This window comes from Nyctibius grandis, chromosome 4 (assembly GCF_013368605.1).
Source record: "Nyctibius grandis isolate bNycGra1 chromosome 4, bNycGra1.pri, whole genome shotgun sequence".
NCBI classification, from domain to species: domain Eukaryota; kingdom Metazoa; phylum Chordata; class Aves; order Nyctibiiformes; family Nyctibiidae; genus Nyctibius; species Nyctibius grandis.
Genome location: NC_090661.1, coordinates 48393080 through 48408067, shown reverse-complemented (window position 1 = coordinate 48408067; position 14988 = coordinate 48393080). Strand labels below are relative to the sequence as shown.

The 14988-nt window shown below is 46.6% G+C and overlaps 1 protein-coding gene across 4 annotated transcripts in view; it reads right to left on the bottom strand.

Moving 5' to 3' along the window:
• ADCK1 (aarF domain containing kinase 1) overlaps positions 1-14988 on the bottom strand; it is an 86606-nt gene that overhangs the window by 17555 nt on the left and 54063 nt on the right. For all 4 annotated transcript variants that reach the window (XM_068398659.1, XM_068398663.1, XM_068398662.1 and 1 more), the window contains 3 exons: positions 11367-11525; positions 4052-4210; positions 692-808 (listed from right to left, as the gene is read on the bottom strand). In XM_068398659.1, coding sequence (XP_068254760.1) covers positions 692-808; positions 4052-4210; positions 11367-11525 — 435 coding nt within the window. The remainder of the gene's footprint in view (positions 1-691; positions 809-4051; positions 4211-11366; positions 11526-14988) is intronic.

Here is a 14988-nt window from a genome sequence, read left to right as displayed (position 1 = left end):
CTTGTCGGGGAAATGTAGCCTCTCTGTAGCTACAGCTACACCTGTTTAACAAAGGACTGCAAAACTACACAATAATGTAGGACCAGGAAGCGAAGAAGAAAACTGTTGCATCCAGAAGAAAAAGGAAAATTTTGGAAAGCAGAGGAAAACAACCCATGTCAGAATATTATGCAAAGCACCATGGCTGAGGCTCCAGCACTCTAATAAGTGTGATCATATAAGACCTATGATTTATATCTCCTGCATGAGGCGATAGCTGTTGGGATATAAAAGCTACATCCCGTGCATTTGTCCAGAAGAAAGTTAATGCAGAAGAAAGAGAACGAAAGAAGAAAGACAAAAAGAATCAAAAGCTGAAGTTGCTCCTTTAGGATAACAGGAGCTGCCATCTTGGAACAAACTATGGGTGTATGTAATATAAGAGCATGGTCATCTTTCAGTATCTGTCTCCTTGAAGATCTCTCTAGCTGTGCAGCCTACAGCAGAGTGTTCCTGAAAAGGGGTTATGTACTTTTCCCAGAAGCACAAGAACTGTGATCTCTTGGACTTATTGCTCTGTTCACATCTGTATGTGCTCTCTTTTCTGTCCCCTCCTGTCCTGTCAGCCTCTATTTTGCATCAACGACAGTTGTTGTCAACATCAGTTTTGCATTGCCCACCACGCCCAGTTCAGAGACAGCTGAGAAACTACCTCATTGACATTGATGCCATTCCTCTCCATGTAGGCCCTGTCATTCACCTGTCCCCCTTCCATAAATTCCATTAGAAGGACGCGCCTTGTTGAGAGCTCCCAGTAGATCCTGGGGACCTGAAACAGGAACAGATGGGTTAGGTCAAAAACAGGTTGTGAGAATATATCTCACACAACCCAGAAAAGGAGTAAAAATGGAAGAGGCTGAAGTGAGGACTTGTTTTTTCTCTGAGCACAAAGGAGGTAAATCCATCTACCGGCCTCTTCCCCAGCACAGCAGGAATGAGTGCAAGGACAACACATCAATTCAACGGCAGCAGGATCTGTCCTTGTGCAACATTTCTGGCCATGCTCTACAAGATTTTGACCACCTTCCACTCCCACTGATGTCTGAGAGCTTTCTTATCTGCTCTGCAACTCTACGAGCTGTTTAACTAGTACCTATTGCAAGTTTCTGCATCATTCACTCAGCTCCTTTAGACAGGAACTGCATCTCGTTTGCTACGCACAGAGCCCACTTATGTAGCTCTAAAAATGATAAGGCATCGTCATAAATTGTATCTCCGCAATGCCCCTTGGAACACAAACGCCTTTGAGCTGACAAACCCTGCACACTTAGGCCATCCGCAATTGAACTGGGAGAAAAATCAAGTGTCACAAATAAGGGGCTTGTCACAGAAATGCTGGGAGACCCTTAACTATCTTATTGCCAACATGACACAGTAGCAAGTGTAAAATGTCAAAGCACTTTTCATTCAATCTGCAGTAAATCAAGCTGAGTGAGGTACCAGTGAGAGGCCCAGTGCCACCCACGGAGGCAGTGATCCAGGCATCACTCAGGCTGGCTCCCCTTTTCCAGCCTCCCTCTCCAGCCAAATTCTTTCCATGCTGAAGTCCCTACTGTCAAGAGTCCTTTTGCTGAAGTTCCCTTTGGATATTCCTCACATCACTGTGCTGACCAATCTCCCAAGCTGTCCAGTTGGCCTTTGCACATGGGTGAAGCCACACAGGTACATTTTACCAAAGATATAAGGGAGCTCCACCCATTCCCATTACTGTGCCCCAGCACAGAGATACACATTTTGGATCCTGTAAAGAGAGAGCCAGTTGTACAGCCCGCTCTTCTCACCCATCTGACTCGGCCATGGACTCAGGACTCACACACAGCAAGGGTCCAGCACCTTGGAGCAGGACAGGAAGAGGTAAGAGGTGTTGTCCACCTACAGCAACCAAAGCCAGGGGAACGAGCCACGCCACTGTAGCTCATCGTAACTCCTGAACAAGCATCATTTTATGCTCATCTTGTAAATACTGATAGTGTCTCAGTCCCTCACAAAGTATCTGCCTCCTCCACTGTTCCTGTCCTAGAGAGACCATTTTCCCAATATTACCCACTTCTACCTTACCACATGTGTGCCACTTTAGATCAAAGGATCCCTTGCTGAGCAATTCCAATGCCCCTCAGTCCCACCCTTCAACACTCCTAGCACACTTTGCATGTTAACCTTGCGTAGATTTTGATGCCAGAGATGATCCACTATGGGCAAGGGCAATTCAGTTACTTGCAGCCTTTCCAGCTTATCTGGATGACCATTCCTTGCAGTTAGATTGGTGAGAAAGCAAACCAACTCCAAAACTAACAGTTCCCCAGCCCATCTAGCTCACTGATCCCTGCTGCCTTAGATCATTTCAGATGACACCCATTCTTGTCTCAAGATTTACAGGGGCAAGTCAGTGGGCTTGTAAAGCACTATCCACGCTCTCGGAGATGCCTCTCTCACTCACAGCCAAATCCTTCAGCGATTTTTTTAATTACTTACAGATGTTTGGCTGTAATGCTAGTGCATGGAAACAATTTTTCTCTGGCTTTAAAAGCTCAAATAGGTTCACAGCACAAAATCTACTTCTCAGCTTTCTGGCATGTTTAGGAAAATTAATGATACAGGAGCCCAATTCTTCCGTTGCCTTTGGGTGATGAACACGTCTCTGAATTGGCAGGTCAGACGGGAGGATCCATTATTTAGCCATCTCAAGCCATTTGTTATTGTTACACATATTGATATCATGATGGCTCCTTAACCCAGCGAGGAGGTGATTGGCCATCTCCATGGGGATTTACTTCACAGTATCCTAGTTACAGCTGCAATGGATACAGCTCTTCAAGGTGCATCACTTCTGACAAGCGCCCATTCAGCAAAATATTGGCCTTTGGCCTTCTGTAGCCCTGATGGCTTTTAGCTATCTGTGCCTGTGGGAAGGCCACTGCTGCCACTGGGGTCCAAAAGGACTGCCCCAAACCTGGAGTCAGGTATGTAGGCCTTGTACGGAGGAAGCAAGGCAAAATGGATGCATCAGCCTGTAAAGTCTAACAAAAACTCACCTCATTTCAGACATCTGTCACTTCCATCTTGGGACTTCTGTATAAAAAGGAGGTGAAAACCTCATTTTGATGTGTGTATGCAGGAGGGTCCAAAGGAGGATGCGCTTTTTGCTGCCTTTGTGTATGTGCAAATGCAGTTACGCCAGTGACTGTGCCCATAGCGCTAGGTGTGCTTGTCTATACTTGTGTATTTCCAGAATACACACCATGGAGGCTTGTGCCTCATATATCAGCAGAAGATTTGTGCACGTGCGAGTTTGAAGATGTGAGCTTATGTATTTCCAGGAATGAGATGTGTACATGTCTGGTTGTACTTGAGACATTTGTCAGTGACCTTAGTCAGTGTGTAGTAAGGAAGGTGGGGTAAGAGTGTCGGTAGGGAAAAGCACAATATGGATGCAGCTGAGTTTATGTATGAAGGTAACACGAATGCATTAGCCAAGGATGTGTATGAAGGAAGTATGCTCAGTTCCAGAGTGACAATGTGCTTTTTTGCAGAAGGAAGGATTCATGCGAACACGCTTCCTCCTGAGATACACAGTGTCCCCAATCCTACTTGACATCATCAGCTTCAGTCTAGCTTTTCTGTTTTATGTCCATTTCTTGCCCTCAGTTGAGATAAAGCCCAGGAAAAGGTATATCATCAGATGGCTCAGCAAAGAATGTCAAATTCACAGGTCTCTGGAAAAGTTCAGAAACAGTGTTTGGGAAAATGAGCAGCAGGCTCCAGAGACTGCGGGCCCCAAGCCATCACTCCTCATGCAATATATGGTGCCTACAGTAGGAAAAAGACAAGGAGGAAGCATGTCTCAGAGCAGTTTCTGGTCTGTATCAGCAGAGCAGTCTAGGATGAACAACACAGAGGGACTGAACACCATTCTCCCTCTGTATGGTTCCTCCAGCTGGTGAATGAGCTGCACAAGATGCACAAAGTGAGACTATTAATGCACATACATACATGGAAATATGTGTTCCCTCACCTTCAGGAAGTCAAAGTTCTTGAGCATATGAGCAACCTTCTCAGCATTTCTGCCTTCATTGAGGAAATCCAGCTCCAAGGGCAGATTCTTCTTAATTTCTTCCACCAGCCACATGAACTCAAAATCTGGAAAGATCTGCTTCACAATCAAGATGAGAACCTGAGAACAAGGAAACAATCAGCTGCATCCTGGCTCCAAAGCCATGCAGATACACACAGTGCTGTTTTGATAGGATCATTCCATCTAACTTACAGACAAAAAAAAACAACTTGCACCCCAAGTGCTTGTAGGGTTCCTGCGGTATCATAACACAATACATGGTGTTATGCCTTGGTCATGCAACACAAATTTTGGCTTGCTCTTCCCCACAGGCACATCTAGGAGTTAATGGCACAGACACCAAAGGGAGCCCAGCTGCCTGCTGCCTAGAAGTAAGACAACAAAGCCCTGGGAAGAGACCACATGGCCAGATCTTGCCAAGGGCATGGCCTAGGAGCAACTCTCTTCTGAGTCCTATAATTCTACAAGACACTGTTTAGCTTCATTTGAACCTATCATTTGAACCTGAATCTATCATTCAGATAATGCAGAAGAGGAAGAGCTAAAGTAAGACTTGTCACCTCTATGTTACTTCTTCCACTGCTGAGCAAGAATTTTGCTAGCACAGAAAATCCACTGGACAGTTCAGAGAAGACAGTGGAGTTTGGATACAGGTAGTAGGCTACAGATCTTTAAAGGACACTTCTGGTGGGGTCAGAGTGCGAGTTGCTTTCCAGCGTCAGTCACAGCCATCCTCTGCAATGCTGAGGCAGTGTTTTCTGAGTATCATATATCCACCACCTGGCATCCTCTTCTTCTTAAAGGGATCAGGTATTCAGCTGCACAGGGCCTTGAAAAGCCCAGCTGAAAAGTTCCTGGAAATGCTTGCTTAAAACAACATTTAAGGGGCGAGTGATAGGCAGTCCTTCCTGAAGAAAATCAAGATTATGCTATCCGATGGCATAATCAAAGCTGCACAGCAGCCACGCATGCTTTCTGTTCAAATGAAGGGCTAGTTTCTCAACCAGTGCCACAAATTTACACAAGCTGACAATTTGGACCACATCTTAAGCAAAACAAATTGTTTGGCTTTTTTTAACTACTTGAGTCATAAAACAAGAATAAAACATAAAAATGCAATCCACTTTGCTGTCTTTATCTTACTTGCTCTGTACATCCATCTGAAAATGAAAACAGACTTGTCAGTGTGTGTTCCTGGACAGTTTCCCTTTCTAGATCTCCACTGTTGAGGTGGGAATTCCTGCACTGCAGGAGGAACATTTAAAGCACACACAGAAAGCTGCTATCACTGAAATGTATGACAAAAAATAAATTTATGAACCATCACTGCTCCTGTTCAGCCGTGTGAAAACGTTTGTTCCCCACCCTGTCTCCACTTCTCTTATCTAAATGTCAGTTCCAAACTCAGTGTTCCTTTAAAAATGTAATCACCAGGTTCCAGACACTATTGAATGATTTTTCTGCTGTTATATCTAGAGGCATAAATCCTTTCAAATTTATGTCACCCAAATGAAATGTAACCAGTGATCTTCATGAACGTGTACATAAACTTTATAGGGGCTGCAAGATTATTTCATTGGTGCCTGATGTGAGAAAATTCATGCATTGTTTTTTGCTTTCTTTAAATGCTCTTTTGAATCAATTTGCCGACTTGATCATCAGCAGGGACATACGTAACAAGTATTTGGCCTGTCTCTTTTCTGACTTCTGTCTAACATATTGTCTTGAAATAAGTATTGATAGAAGAAGAGCAGTGAGGTATCTATCTCTGGATTTATCAGATGCTGTACTGATTTTTAAAGAGTCAGCACTGATGCTATGAAACCTCAAGTGAATTTAGGAATTTTCCATCTAGCTTTTCCCATTCAGATTCCTTCCCATCAGTCTTCTAAATAAGACCATCTCCATCAATATTTAAATCAACCTCCTACCTAGCTGCAATGTCTGTCTGATTCTCAAAGGACCAGAACCTCAGTGCACGTTAATCTGGCTTTCAGCGCAGCCTACACAAAAATAGTCCCACACAAGGATATGATGCATGTAAGCCAACGCTCCACAAGAGACCCTTCAAAAACAAGGCTGCATGTGTCATGTTGTGAGCCACCTTTCCATAGCAGTGTGTACACAATAGATCTCGAGGATGACAACCTAGACCGTCTGTACAGGAAAGACAATACTAAATTGCCAAAAGGAAATACACTGTTTTAGTTTCAAGTTTCCTAGGAGGATTAGTCTAAAACCAGTGAAGACAGGAATCATTCTAAAATTATTTCTTTGTTTCTCTTACCACTATTAACCAGCAATCACAGCAACATAGTAGGAGGGGGGATTTTTTCTGTGATATCCACTGTTAAAACAGCAAATGTCCCAAGGTGGATCTAGGTCTTGGGTCATTCACAGAATCACAGAATCACAGAATGAACCAGGTTGGAAGAGACCTCTGGGATCATCGAGTCCAACCATTGCCCTGACACCACCCTGTCAACTAGACCATGGCACTAAGTGCCATGTCCAGTCTTTTCTTAAACACATCCAGAGATGGTGACTCCACCACCTCCCTGGGCAGCCCATTCCAATGTCTAATAACCCTTTCTGTAAAGAAATTCTTCCTAATGTCCAACCTGAACCTCCCCTGGTGAAGCTTGAGGCTGTGTCCTCTTGTCCTATCGCTAGTTGCCCGGGAGAAGAGGCTGACTCCCACTTCACTACAACCTCCCTTCAGGTAGTTGTAGACTGCAATAAGGTCACCTCTGAGCCTCCTCTTCTCCAGGCTAAAGAACCCCAGCTCCCTCAGCCGTTCCTCGTAGGTCAGACCCTCCAGACCCTTCACCAGCTTGGTCGCCCTCCTCTGGACTCGCTCCAACACCTCAACATCTTTCTTGAAGTGCGGGGCCCAGAACACAATCCTCTTACTGCCCTGGTCTCACAGTCTTTCATTACCTGCTCATCATTCTTCCTTGACTGTTTAGTTTCTGCCATCCTGTCCTGGCCAGGAATGAAGGATGTCATAAGCCTCCTGAGAACTGCTGTGCATGTGACGACTCATAAAAGCAAACCCATCGGGCAGACCACTGCAGTCAGTCCTGGAGAGGACCTGAATCAAATTCAAATCTACAGCTGGACCCAAAGCCAGTTCAAACAGTTCTCTGTTCTCAAACCAGCAGTGAAACAGACATAGCCCATCTTACTGGAATATCTTTACTGAATCCAAAAATTTCTTTCACTACGAGTTCAAAATCTGATGTGCTCCAGCTAGAACCAGCTGTGCTTCTTCGCAGACTAGCCAGAATTGCTCAAAGGAGGGTGTTTTAGCTGCCTAAAGAAGCTTTAGTTATGTGCTCCTCTGAGAGGATGCTGGCAGGATCTTTGATTCCTGATCTCCTGCGATGGAGAACTGTGTGTCATTGCACCAGCAGTACCCTCTAAACACTTATCAGACCCCCTCAGCTTAGTCTTCCCCTCTTTAATCCTATGGACATACCTGTCTGCCAATGGATGTGCACATTACTGTACTATACATACAGACATATGCCTATTAGGAGAGCTAAAAGCTTTAGTGTTACCATTTACAGACCTAATCCTTCCCCCCTCCTCCACCTCAGCCTTGTCTCCATTTCCTGCTCCCTACCATACCGCTGGGATCTTTGACTCCTGCAATGCAGTGCAGTGCCACAGCTTTTCTCCAGTTCCTTCCTTCAACAGGCTAGACTTAGAAGTTTGGGAGAATCACAGAATCACAGAATGTTAGGGATTGGAAGGGACCTCGAAAGATCATCTAGTCCAATCCCCCTGCCGGGGCAGGATTCCCTAGACCATATCACACAGGAACGCGTCCAGGTGGGTTTTGAATGTCTCCAGAGAAGGAGACTCCACAACCTCTCTGGGCAGCCTGTTCCAGTGTTTGGTCGCCCTCACCGTAAAGAAGTTTTTCCTCATATTTATGTGGAACCTCCTGTGTTCCAGCTTGCACCCATTGCCCCTTGTTCTGTCAAGGGATGTCACTGAGAAGAGCCTGGCTCCATCCTCTTGACACTTGCCCTTTACATATTTATAAACATTAATGAGGTCACCCCTCAGTCTCCTCTTCTCCAACCTAAGAGACCCAGCTCCCTCAGCCTCTCCTCATAAGGGAGATGTTCCACTCCCTTAATCATTTTCATGGCTCTGCGCTGGACTCTCTCTAGCAGTTCCCTGTCCTTCTTGAAGTGAGGGGCCCAGAACTGGACACAATATTCCAGATGCGGCCTCACCAGGGCAGAGTAGAGGGGGAGGAGAACCTCTCTTGACCTGCTAACCACACCCCTTCTAATACACCCCAGGATGCCATTGGCCTTCTTGGCCACAAGGGCACACTGCTGGCCCATGGTCATCCTGCTGTCCACTAGGATCCCCAGGTCCCTTTCCCCTACGCTGCTCTCCAACAGGTCTGCCCCCAACTTGTACTGGTACATGGGGTTGTTCTTGCCCAGATGCAGGACTCTACACTTGCCCTTATTATATTTCATTAAATTACTCCCCGCCCAACTCTCCAGCCTGTCCAGGTCTCTCTGAATGGCTGCGCAGCCTTCCGGTGTGTCAGCCACTCCTCCCAGTTTGGTGTCATCAGCGAACTTGCTGACAGTGCACTCTATTCCCTCATCCAAGTCATTAATGAATATATTGAATAGTACTGGTCCCAGTACCGACCCTTGAGGGACTCCGCTAGACACAGACCTCCAACTGGACTCTGTCCCATTGACCACCACTCTCTGGCTTCTTTCCTTCAGCCAGTTCACAATCCACCTCACTACCCGATCATCCAGACCACACTTCCTCAGTTTAGCTGTGAGGATGCTGTGGGAGACCGTGTCAAACGCTTTACTGAAATCGAGATAGACCACATCCACAGCTTTACCATCATCTATCCACCGGGTTACGTCCTCATAAAAGGCTATCAAGTTGGTTGAGCATGACTTCCCCTTGGTGAAGCCATGCTGAGTGCCCCTAATGATCCCCCTATCCTTGATGTGCCTAGAGACAGCACCAAGAACAAGTTGTTCCATCACCTTTCCGGGGATGGAGGTGAGGCTGACCGGTCTATAGTTCCCCGGGTCCTCCTTCTTGCCCTTTTTGAAGACTGGAGTGACATTCGCTTTCCTCCAGTCCTCAGGCACCTCTCCCGTTGCCCACGACTTAGCAAAGATGATGGAGAGTGGCCTAGCAATGACTTCCGCCAGCTCCCTCAGCACCCGCGGGTGCATCCCATCAGGGCCCATGGATTTATGGACGTCCAGGTTGCTTAATTGGTCCCTGACCAAGCCCTCATCTACCAAGACAGATTCCTCCTCTATCCTGACTTCTTCTGGGGCCGCAGGGGTCCGGGGCTCCTCAGGACAGCCTCCAGCAGTATAGACAGAGGCAAAGAAGGCATTCAGTAACTCCGCCTTCTTTTTATCCTCTGTCTCCAGGGCCCCCACCTCATTCATCAGTGGGACTACATTGCCTCTAGTGTTGGCTTTACCTGCAATGTATTTGAAGAAGCCCTTTCTGTTGTCCTTGACCTCTCTTGCAAGGTTTAATTCCAAGGAGGCCTTAGCTTTCCTAGTTGCCTCCCTACATCCTCTGACAACAGACTTATATTCCTCCCAAGTGGCCAGCCCCTCCTTCCACGATCTGTACACCCTCTTCTTCCACTTGAGTTTGCCCAGCAGTTCCCTGTTCAACCATGCAGGTCTCCTGGTACCCTTTCTTGACTTCCTACCTGCTGGGATGCTCTGATCTTGAGCTCGGAAGAAGCAGTCCTTGAATGCTAACCAACTATCTTGGGCCCCCTTACCTTCTAGTACCCTGTCCCATGGGATTTCCCCTAGCAATTGCTTGAAAAGGCCAAAGTTGGCCCTCCTGAAGTCCAGGGTTGTGATTCTGCTAGCTATTCTGTTCCTGCCACATGAGATCCTGAACTCTACCATCTCATGGTCACTACAACCAAGGCTGCCCTCAACCTTCACCTCTTCAACCAGACCCTCCTTGTTAGCGAGGATAAGATCCAGCAGCGCTCCTCTCCTAGTTGGCTCATCCACCATTTGCATCAGAAAGTTATCATCAATGCACTGGAGGAACCTCCTGGACTGAGGATGGCTGGCTGAGTAGGCCTCCCAGCAAATATCAGGGTAGTTGAAATCCCCCATGACAACCAGGCCCTGTAATTGCGAGACTGCTCTCAGCTGCCTGTAGAAGGCCTCATCACCCTCCTCATCCTGATCTGGTGGCCTGTAATAGACACCCACAACAGTATCACCCCTGCCAGCCTGCCCCTTAATTCGCACCCACAAACTCTCAACTCGCTCCTGATCCGCCCCTGGACAGAACTCAATACATTCTAGCTGCCCACTCACATAAAGAGCAACTCCACCACCTCTCCTTACTGGCCTGTCTTTCCTGAACAAGACATAGCCATCCATGACCACATTCCAGTCATGCGAGGCGTCCCACCAAGTCTCTGTAATTGCCACTAAATCATAGCCCCCCGACCGAACACGGATTTCCAACTCCTCCTGTTTATTCCCCATGCTGCGCACATTGGTGTACAGGCATTTCAGGCATTTCAGAAGCTACAGCATTGCACTAGGAACATGAGTGGCACCCACCATTCAGGAAAGGAACAGGAGACAGGCATTGAAACTTTTTTCCTAGCTGAATGCTAGGACATTTGTGTGTCTGCCCCTGTTAGATGACCCTCTCCATACTTCATTGTTTTAGTTCCAGCATGAATCAGCTCAGAATCAAGGAGCTGATCAAGAAACAAAACTGAATCACAGCAACCTCAGCCACTGCTGAATCCACACTGAAATTTAATTGAAAAAAACATGCTGATCATGGAGAATGATTTTTCCTTGGCCACACAGCCCTGACTGCAAGGGGAACTGAAACCAGTTTAATCAACCAGTTAATGGGCACACGGGCTGAAGAGAGACTTCAGGACTCACTCCCTAGTTTTTAGATCTCTTACGGACTTACTCTGATGTCATTAATGTTTACCTGTCTTCTCCTTCTGCCCTCCTTCACTCTTACCCTCTTGTTCAGTCTCTCTGTCCACACAATCGCCCACACTGCAATCCTCACCAACTTTATTATTCCCGTAAGACATCATTTATCTCTGCGGAGGTTTCAAAGCTACAGGATGGTGTGTTATACTTGTTTACACCATGGGTGAAAGTGGCCTCAACATGTTTCAATGGCAATTGCTTTGTAAGTCAAAGTCAACAGGTAGTTTTACCTCCATGAGAAAAATATCCTTGGAGCTCTGAGCTTGGACCTTTGGGTGCTGGATTTTCACTGCTACCGTTCTCCCATCCTGCAGCACTGCCTTGTGCACCTGGGCTAGCGATGCTGCTCCCAAGGGTGTGTCCTCAAAACTCACGAAGAGCTCTTTTATCTGCCGGGAGAAGAGAAAGAGGCATCAGCTTGGGGTGCCAAAGACTATACTAAGGAAAGCCCTGCCCACAGGCCATAGACAGCATGAGCCAGAGCTGGGCAGGCTCAGCCCTTTCATCCTTCCTCTGTCCTCTGTCAGAGCTTTGTCACTGCTTGGCCTCCCAGTTAAGCCTGCCAAGCACGGAAGTGCCCTGGAGATATTCTGCTTATGGAAACCTGTGGCAGAGCCCCAGCAATGCATTTCACCTAGGACATGGAGTGGCCAGGCAGTATGTGAGGGACCCCTCCAGGCTGTCCTGAAGATGGGTTGGAGCAATTATGGTCAGCATCCTTGGTTGTTACTGGGTGCAGAAGCCAACAGCTGTCGCTTTGCATATATTCCTTTTGCAGATATTTAATACCACCTACCATCACCCCATAAAACCTGACAGTGCATATTCCCATGCATTACAGCAGCATCAGCCAGCTTATTTGGTGAAAGCCAGCACATGACCGGGAACAGTGGTAAGGGCTGGATTCAGGGCAGGGGGAGAAAAATCACAGTGGGCACCTCTGATGACTTCGCCTGAAAACATGTTTTATGTGATGGACTTTCTCACACTTCCAATGGCTCTCAGCTCAGAAAAAGCACCAGGTGGGGACAGCAGAGTACTTTGTGGGCAGTAGAGGAAATTATTAGCAGCTCTGGCTGTGAAACTTAGAACTAGACTACAAGAAAAGTTGCAGATGAAGTAGATTTACCAAGTGGGTGTCTAGGAAGCAAACACCTAGACAGACATGGGTGAGGCAATGAGAGACGGGCAAAGGCCTGTCTGCCCTGCATAATACAGCACCCTGCTAGAGACCCTCAGTGCAGCACTGGGCAGCTCGGGCCCTGGGAACACTATTACCATGCTAGTGTGATATCAGCCTGGCTGCCTAGTCAGGTGCCACCGCACAGTTAATTAGCTCAGAGGCAGTGCCAGCATGGTTATGTGGCTTCAGGCACAGAACTAGTTCATGTAATGCTAGCTGAGAGTTTCCATCCCGCTCTGTAGAACAAGGTGCAGTCAACCTCTGAGCTATCCAGAAGTCAGCAAAGGGAATCTGTCCCACCCTTCTCACAGGCTGGACTGATTTCAGGTGAACAGTTGAGAAGCCTGTAATTTATGCAGTAACAAAAAAGAAAGAATGTCAGTGCATTTTTATAACCTGCTTTTTAAAAGGTAATTAAAGATGGGAGCTGCAGCGAGCTAGTAATTAAATATGAATAAAGATGTTCTAAGCAAAGTCTTCATGCAAAGCGTTAAACGAATATTCTTTTTGCTGACAAGGAAGAAAAATACTATACAAGGCGCAGCCTGTTCCCTCCTGCAGCTGCCAGGGAATGAGCCCCCTCCCACACCACCCTACCCCTTCTCTCCCAGCCCCTTCCACAGAAAACTATTGCTAGCAACAACTGGAGCATTTGCAGCAATTAGATTCCAACAGAGACTCAGCTGCCTCCAGTAATTCACTACGAAGGTGCATTTTATTTATTTATTTAATTCCCTTTGGTCCTGGCAGCAAAATCAATTAAGTAAAACAACTGCATTTAAAAACAACTAGTTATGTGTTTTTTAATTACAGCAGGTCCATAATTCAAACCTATTGACATTTGTGTCTCAAGAGAAAAAAGGCTTTTCTCTCTTTCCCCCTGGCCCTTTCTTTTCTCTCTCACTTCTGGATTTCAAGATCCTCGTTTCAGATTAGTATAAAGAAAGAAGCACCTCCAGGATGACAGATGGCTCAGGGAACATGTGTGCAAGACACAGGGACTTTCACCTTTATGTGGTTTGTCTATCAGCTGAAAAGAGGACCTGTTAAGGGGAAGAGACTTAAGGTGGCCAGGAGCACGTTGGGCTACGAGATCCCATAAGGAAGGAAAAAATGCAAACAGAGAACTTGCCACATGAAGGCAAGCTGGGGCTTTCTTCAACTCTCTCACTACCCTACATTCTTCATATTAAAGGGATGTACCCTTTACAGAGTAGCAGCCAATATTACTAGTCTAACTGTCATAAGGGTGGTAACGTCCTCCAAAGGTTAAAGGACAGAACTGGGAGTTCACTGGCCTGAATCCTGTAAGGTACATTTATAGTAAGACTACATATAAATTGGATAAAATTACATCTGCTCTGGATTTCAAAAGCTTTTAATTGCTTGCACTGTCAATCCAACCATTTTCACCAGTATTGAATGCATGCAGGGAAAAAAAAAAAAGCTGTACATATTCCCTATAGCAGGAATAATATATATACAATATTCTTGTGTGACTAAGTTTTCTAAGGAAACATAATTTGAAGAAAGCTGTCTCTAGTTCTTTTGGGCAGAAGGATTTCATTTTAAAACTTGTTATTTAGGACATGAAAGCCAGGTTAGCAGTCATGTCCGTTAGAGACAGCCCAGTGGCCCTGCTGCAATTCAAGGGGGAATTTGTGCACACCCGCTGGCTGCAGGCAAGGGCAGCAAGGCAAGGGACTGCAACAGGGCCAGAGAATTGATGGCTCCTCCAGGAGCAGAAGGGCAGAGCGTGCACACAAGAGAGGGAGCGGATCACATACGGGCCATTACAAGAGCAGGTGTGAGGCTGAGATAAAGCAGCAGCACAATTACAGCTGGGCTCCAAGACCCCCCACTTAGCAAATCACCCTCATTCATTATGAAATTGTCCTTTCACAGCTCACTGGAGGCAGCTAGTGCCTCTGATGCAGGCTGCGTGTCCCAGCCAGGCAAAAGCGAGCGAGAGGCTGTACGACATGGAAGCAGAGCAGAGGTGAGCCAGGCTCCCACAGTACCTGCCGGAGAGCGGGGTCCTTCCCAAGGGAAGGCGGCTGCACCCATTTCATGCAGGCAGGGAGTTCTTGGAGCAGGCTGCAGGCTCTTACTGGTCACAAGCACCCAGCTAATAAGCACCCTTAACAAAAACTCTAATCATTATTTCCAGGATGGATAATTAGCAAACAAAGGTCTGGGACAGTCTTGGAGCCCACCTGCCATGGTACTTAAGGAACCCTCAAGCTTCTTTCAGGCCACAGCTGGTCTCAAAGGGCCTTATTGAACTGGCTGTTACCATCTGTAATCCTGGCAGGAGATGAAACAAGCATAGTTTCCAGACAGGTTTAATAAAGGTTCAAAAGAGAGAAAAGGAAATTTAGAGGGGCTCTTTCAAAGGAGCAGGACAGCCAGCTGCAGGTTTGCAGCTGTACAGGTGAGCGGTGTCCCTGCATGCAGTGGTTTCCCTCACTAGCCTTCTGCACAGCCAGCTCCCCGTTGGGCACGTGCTCAACCAGCAAATGAATGTGTCACTGTACTTCACTGTCTGGAAACACAGTCCTGACTGTTTAATTCTAAAGAATGAAGCTTGTTTAATTTTAAATATGTAAAATCTTTTCATGATTGTTGGTATTAGTATTCACACCTCAGGGAGCTGATATAAAAGCTCT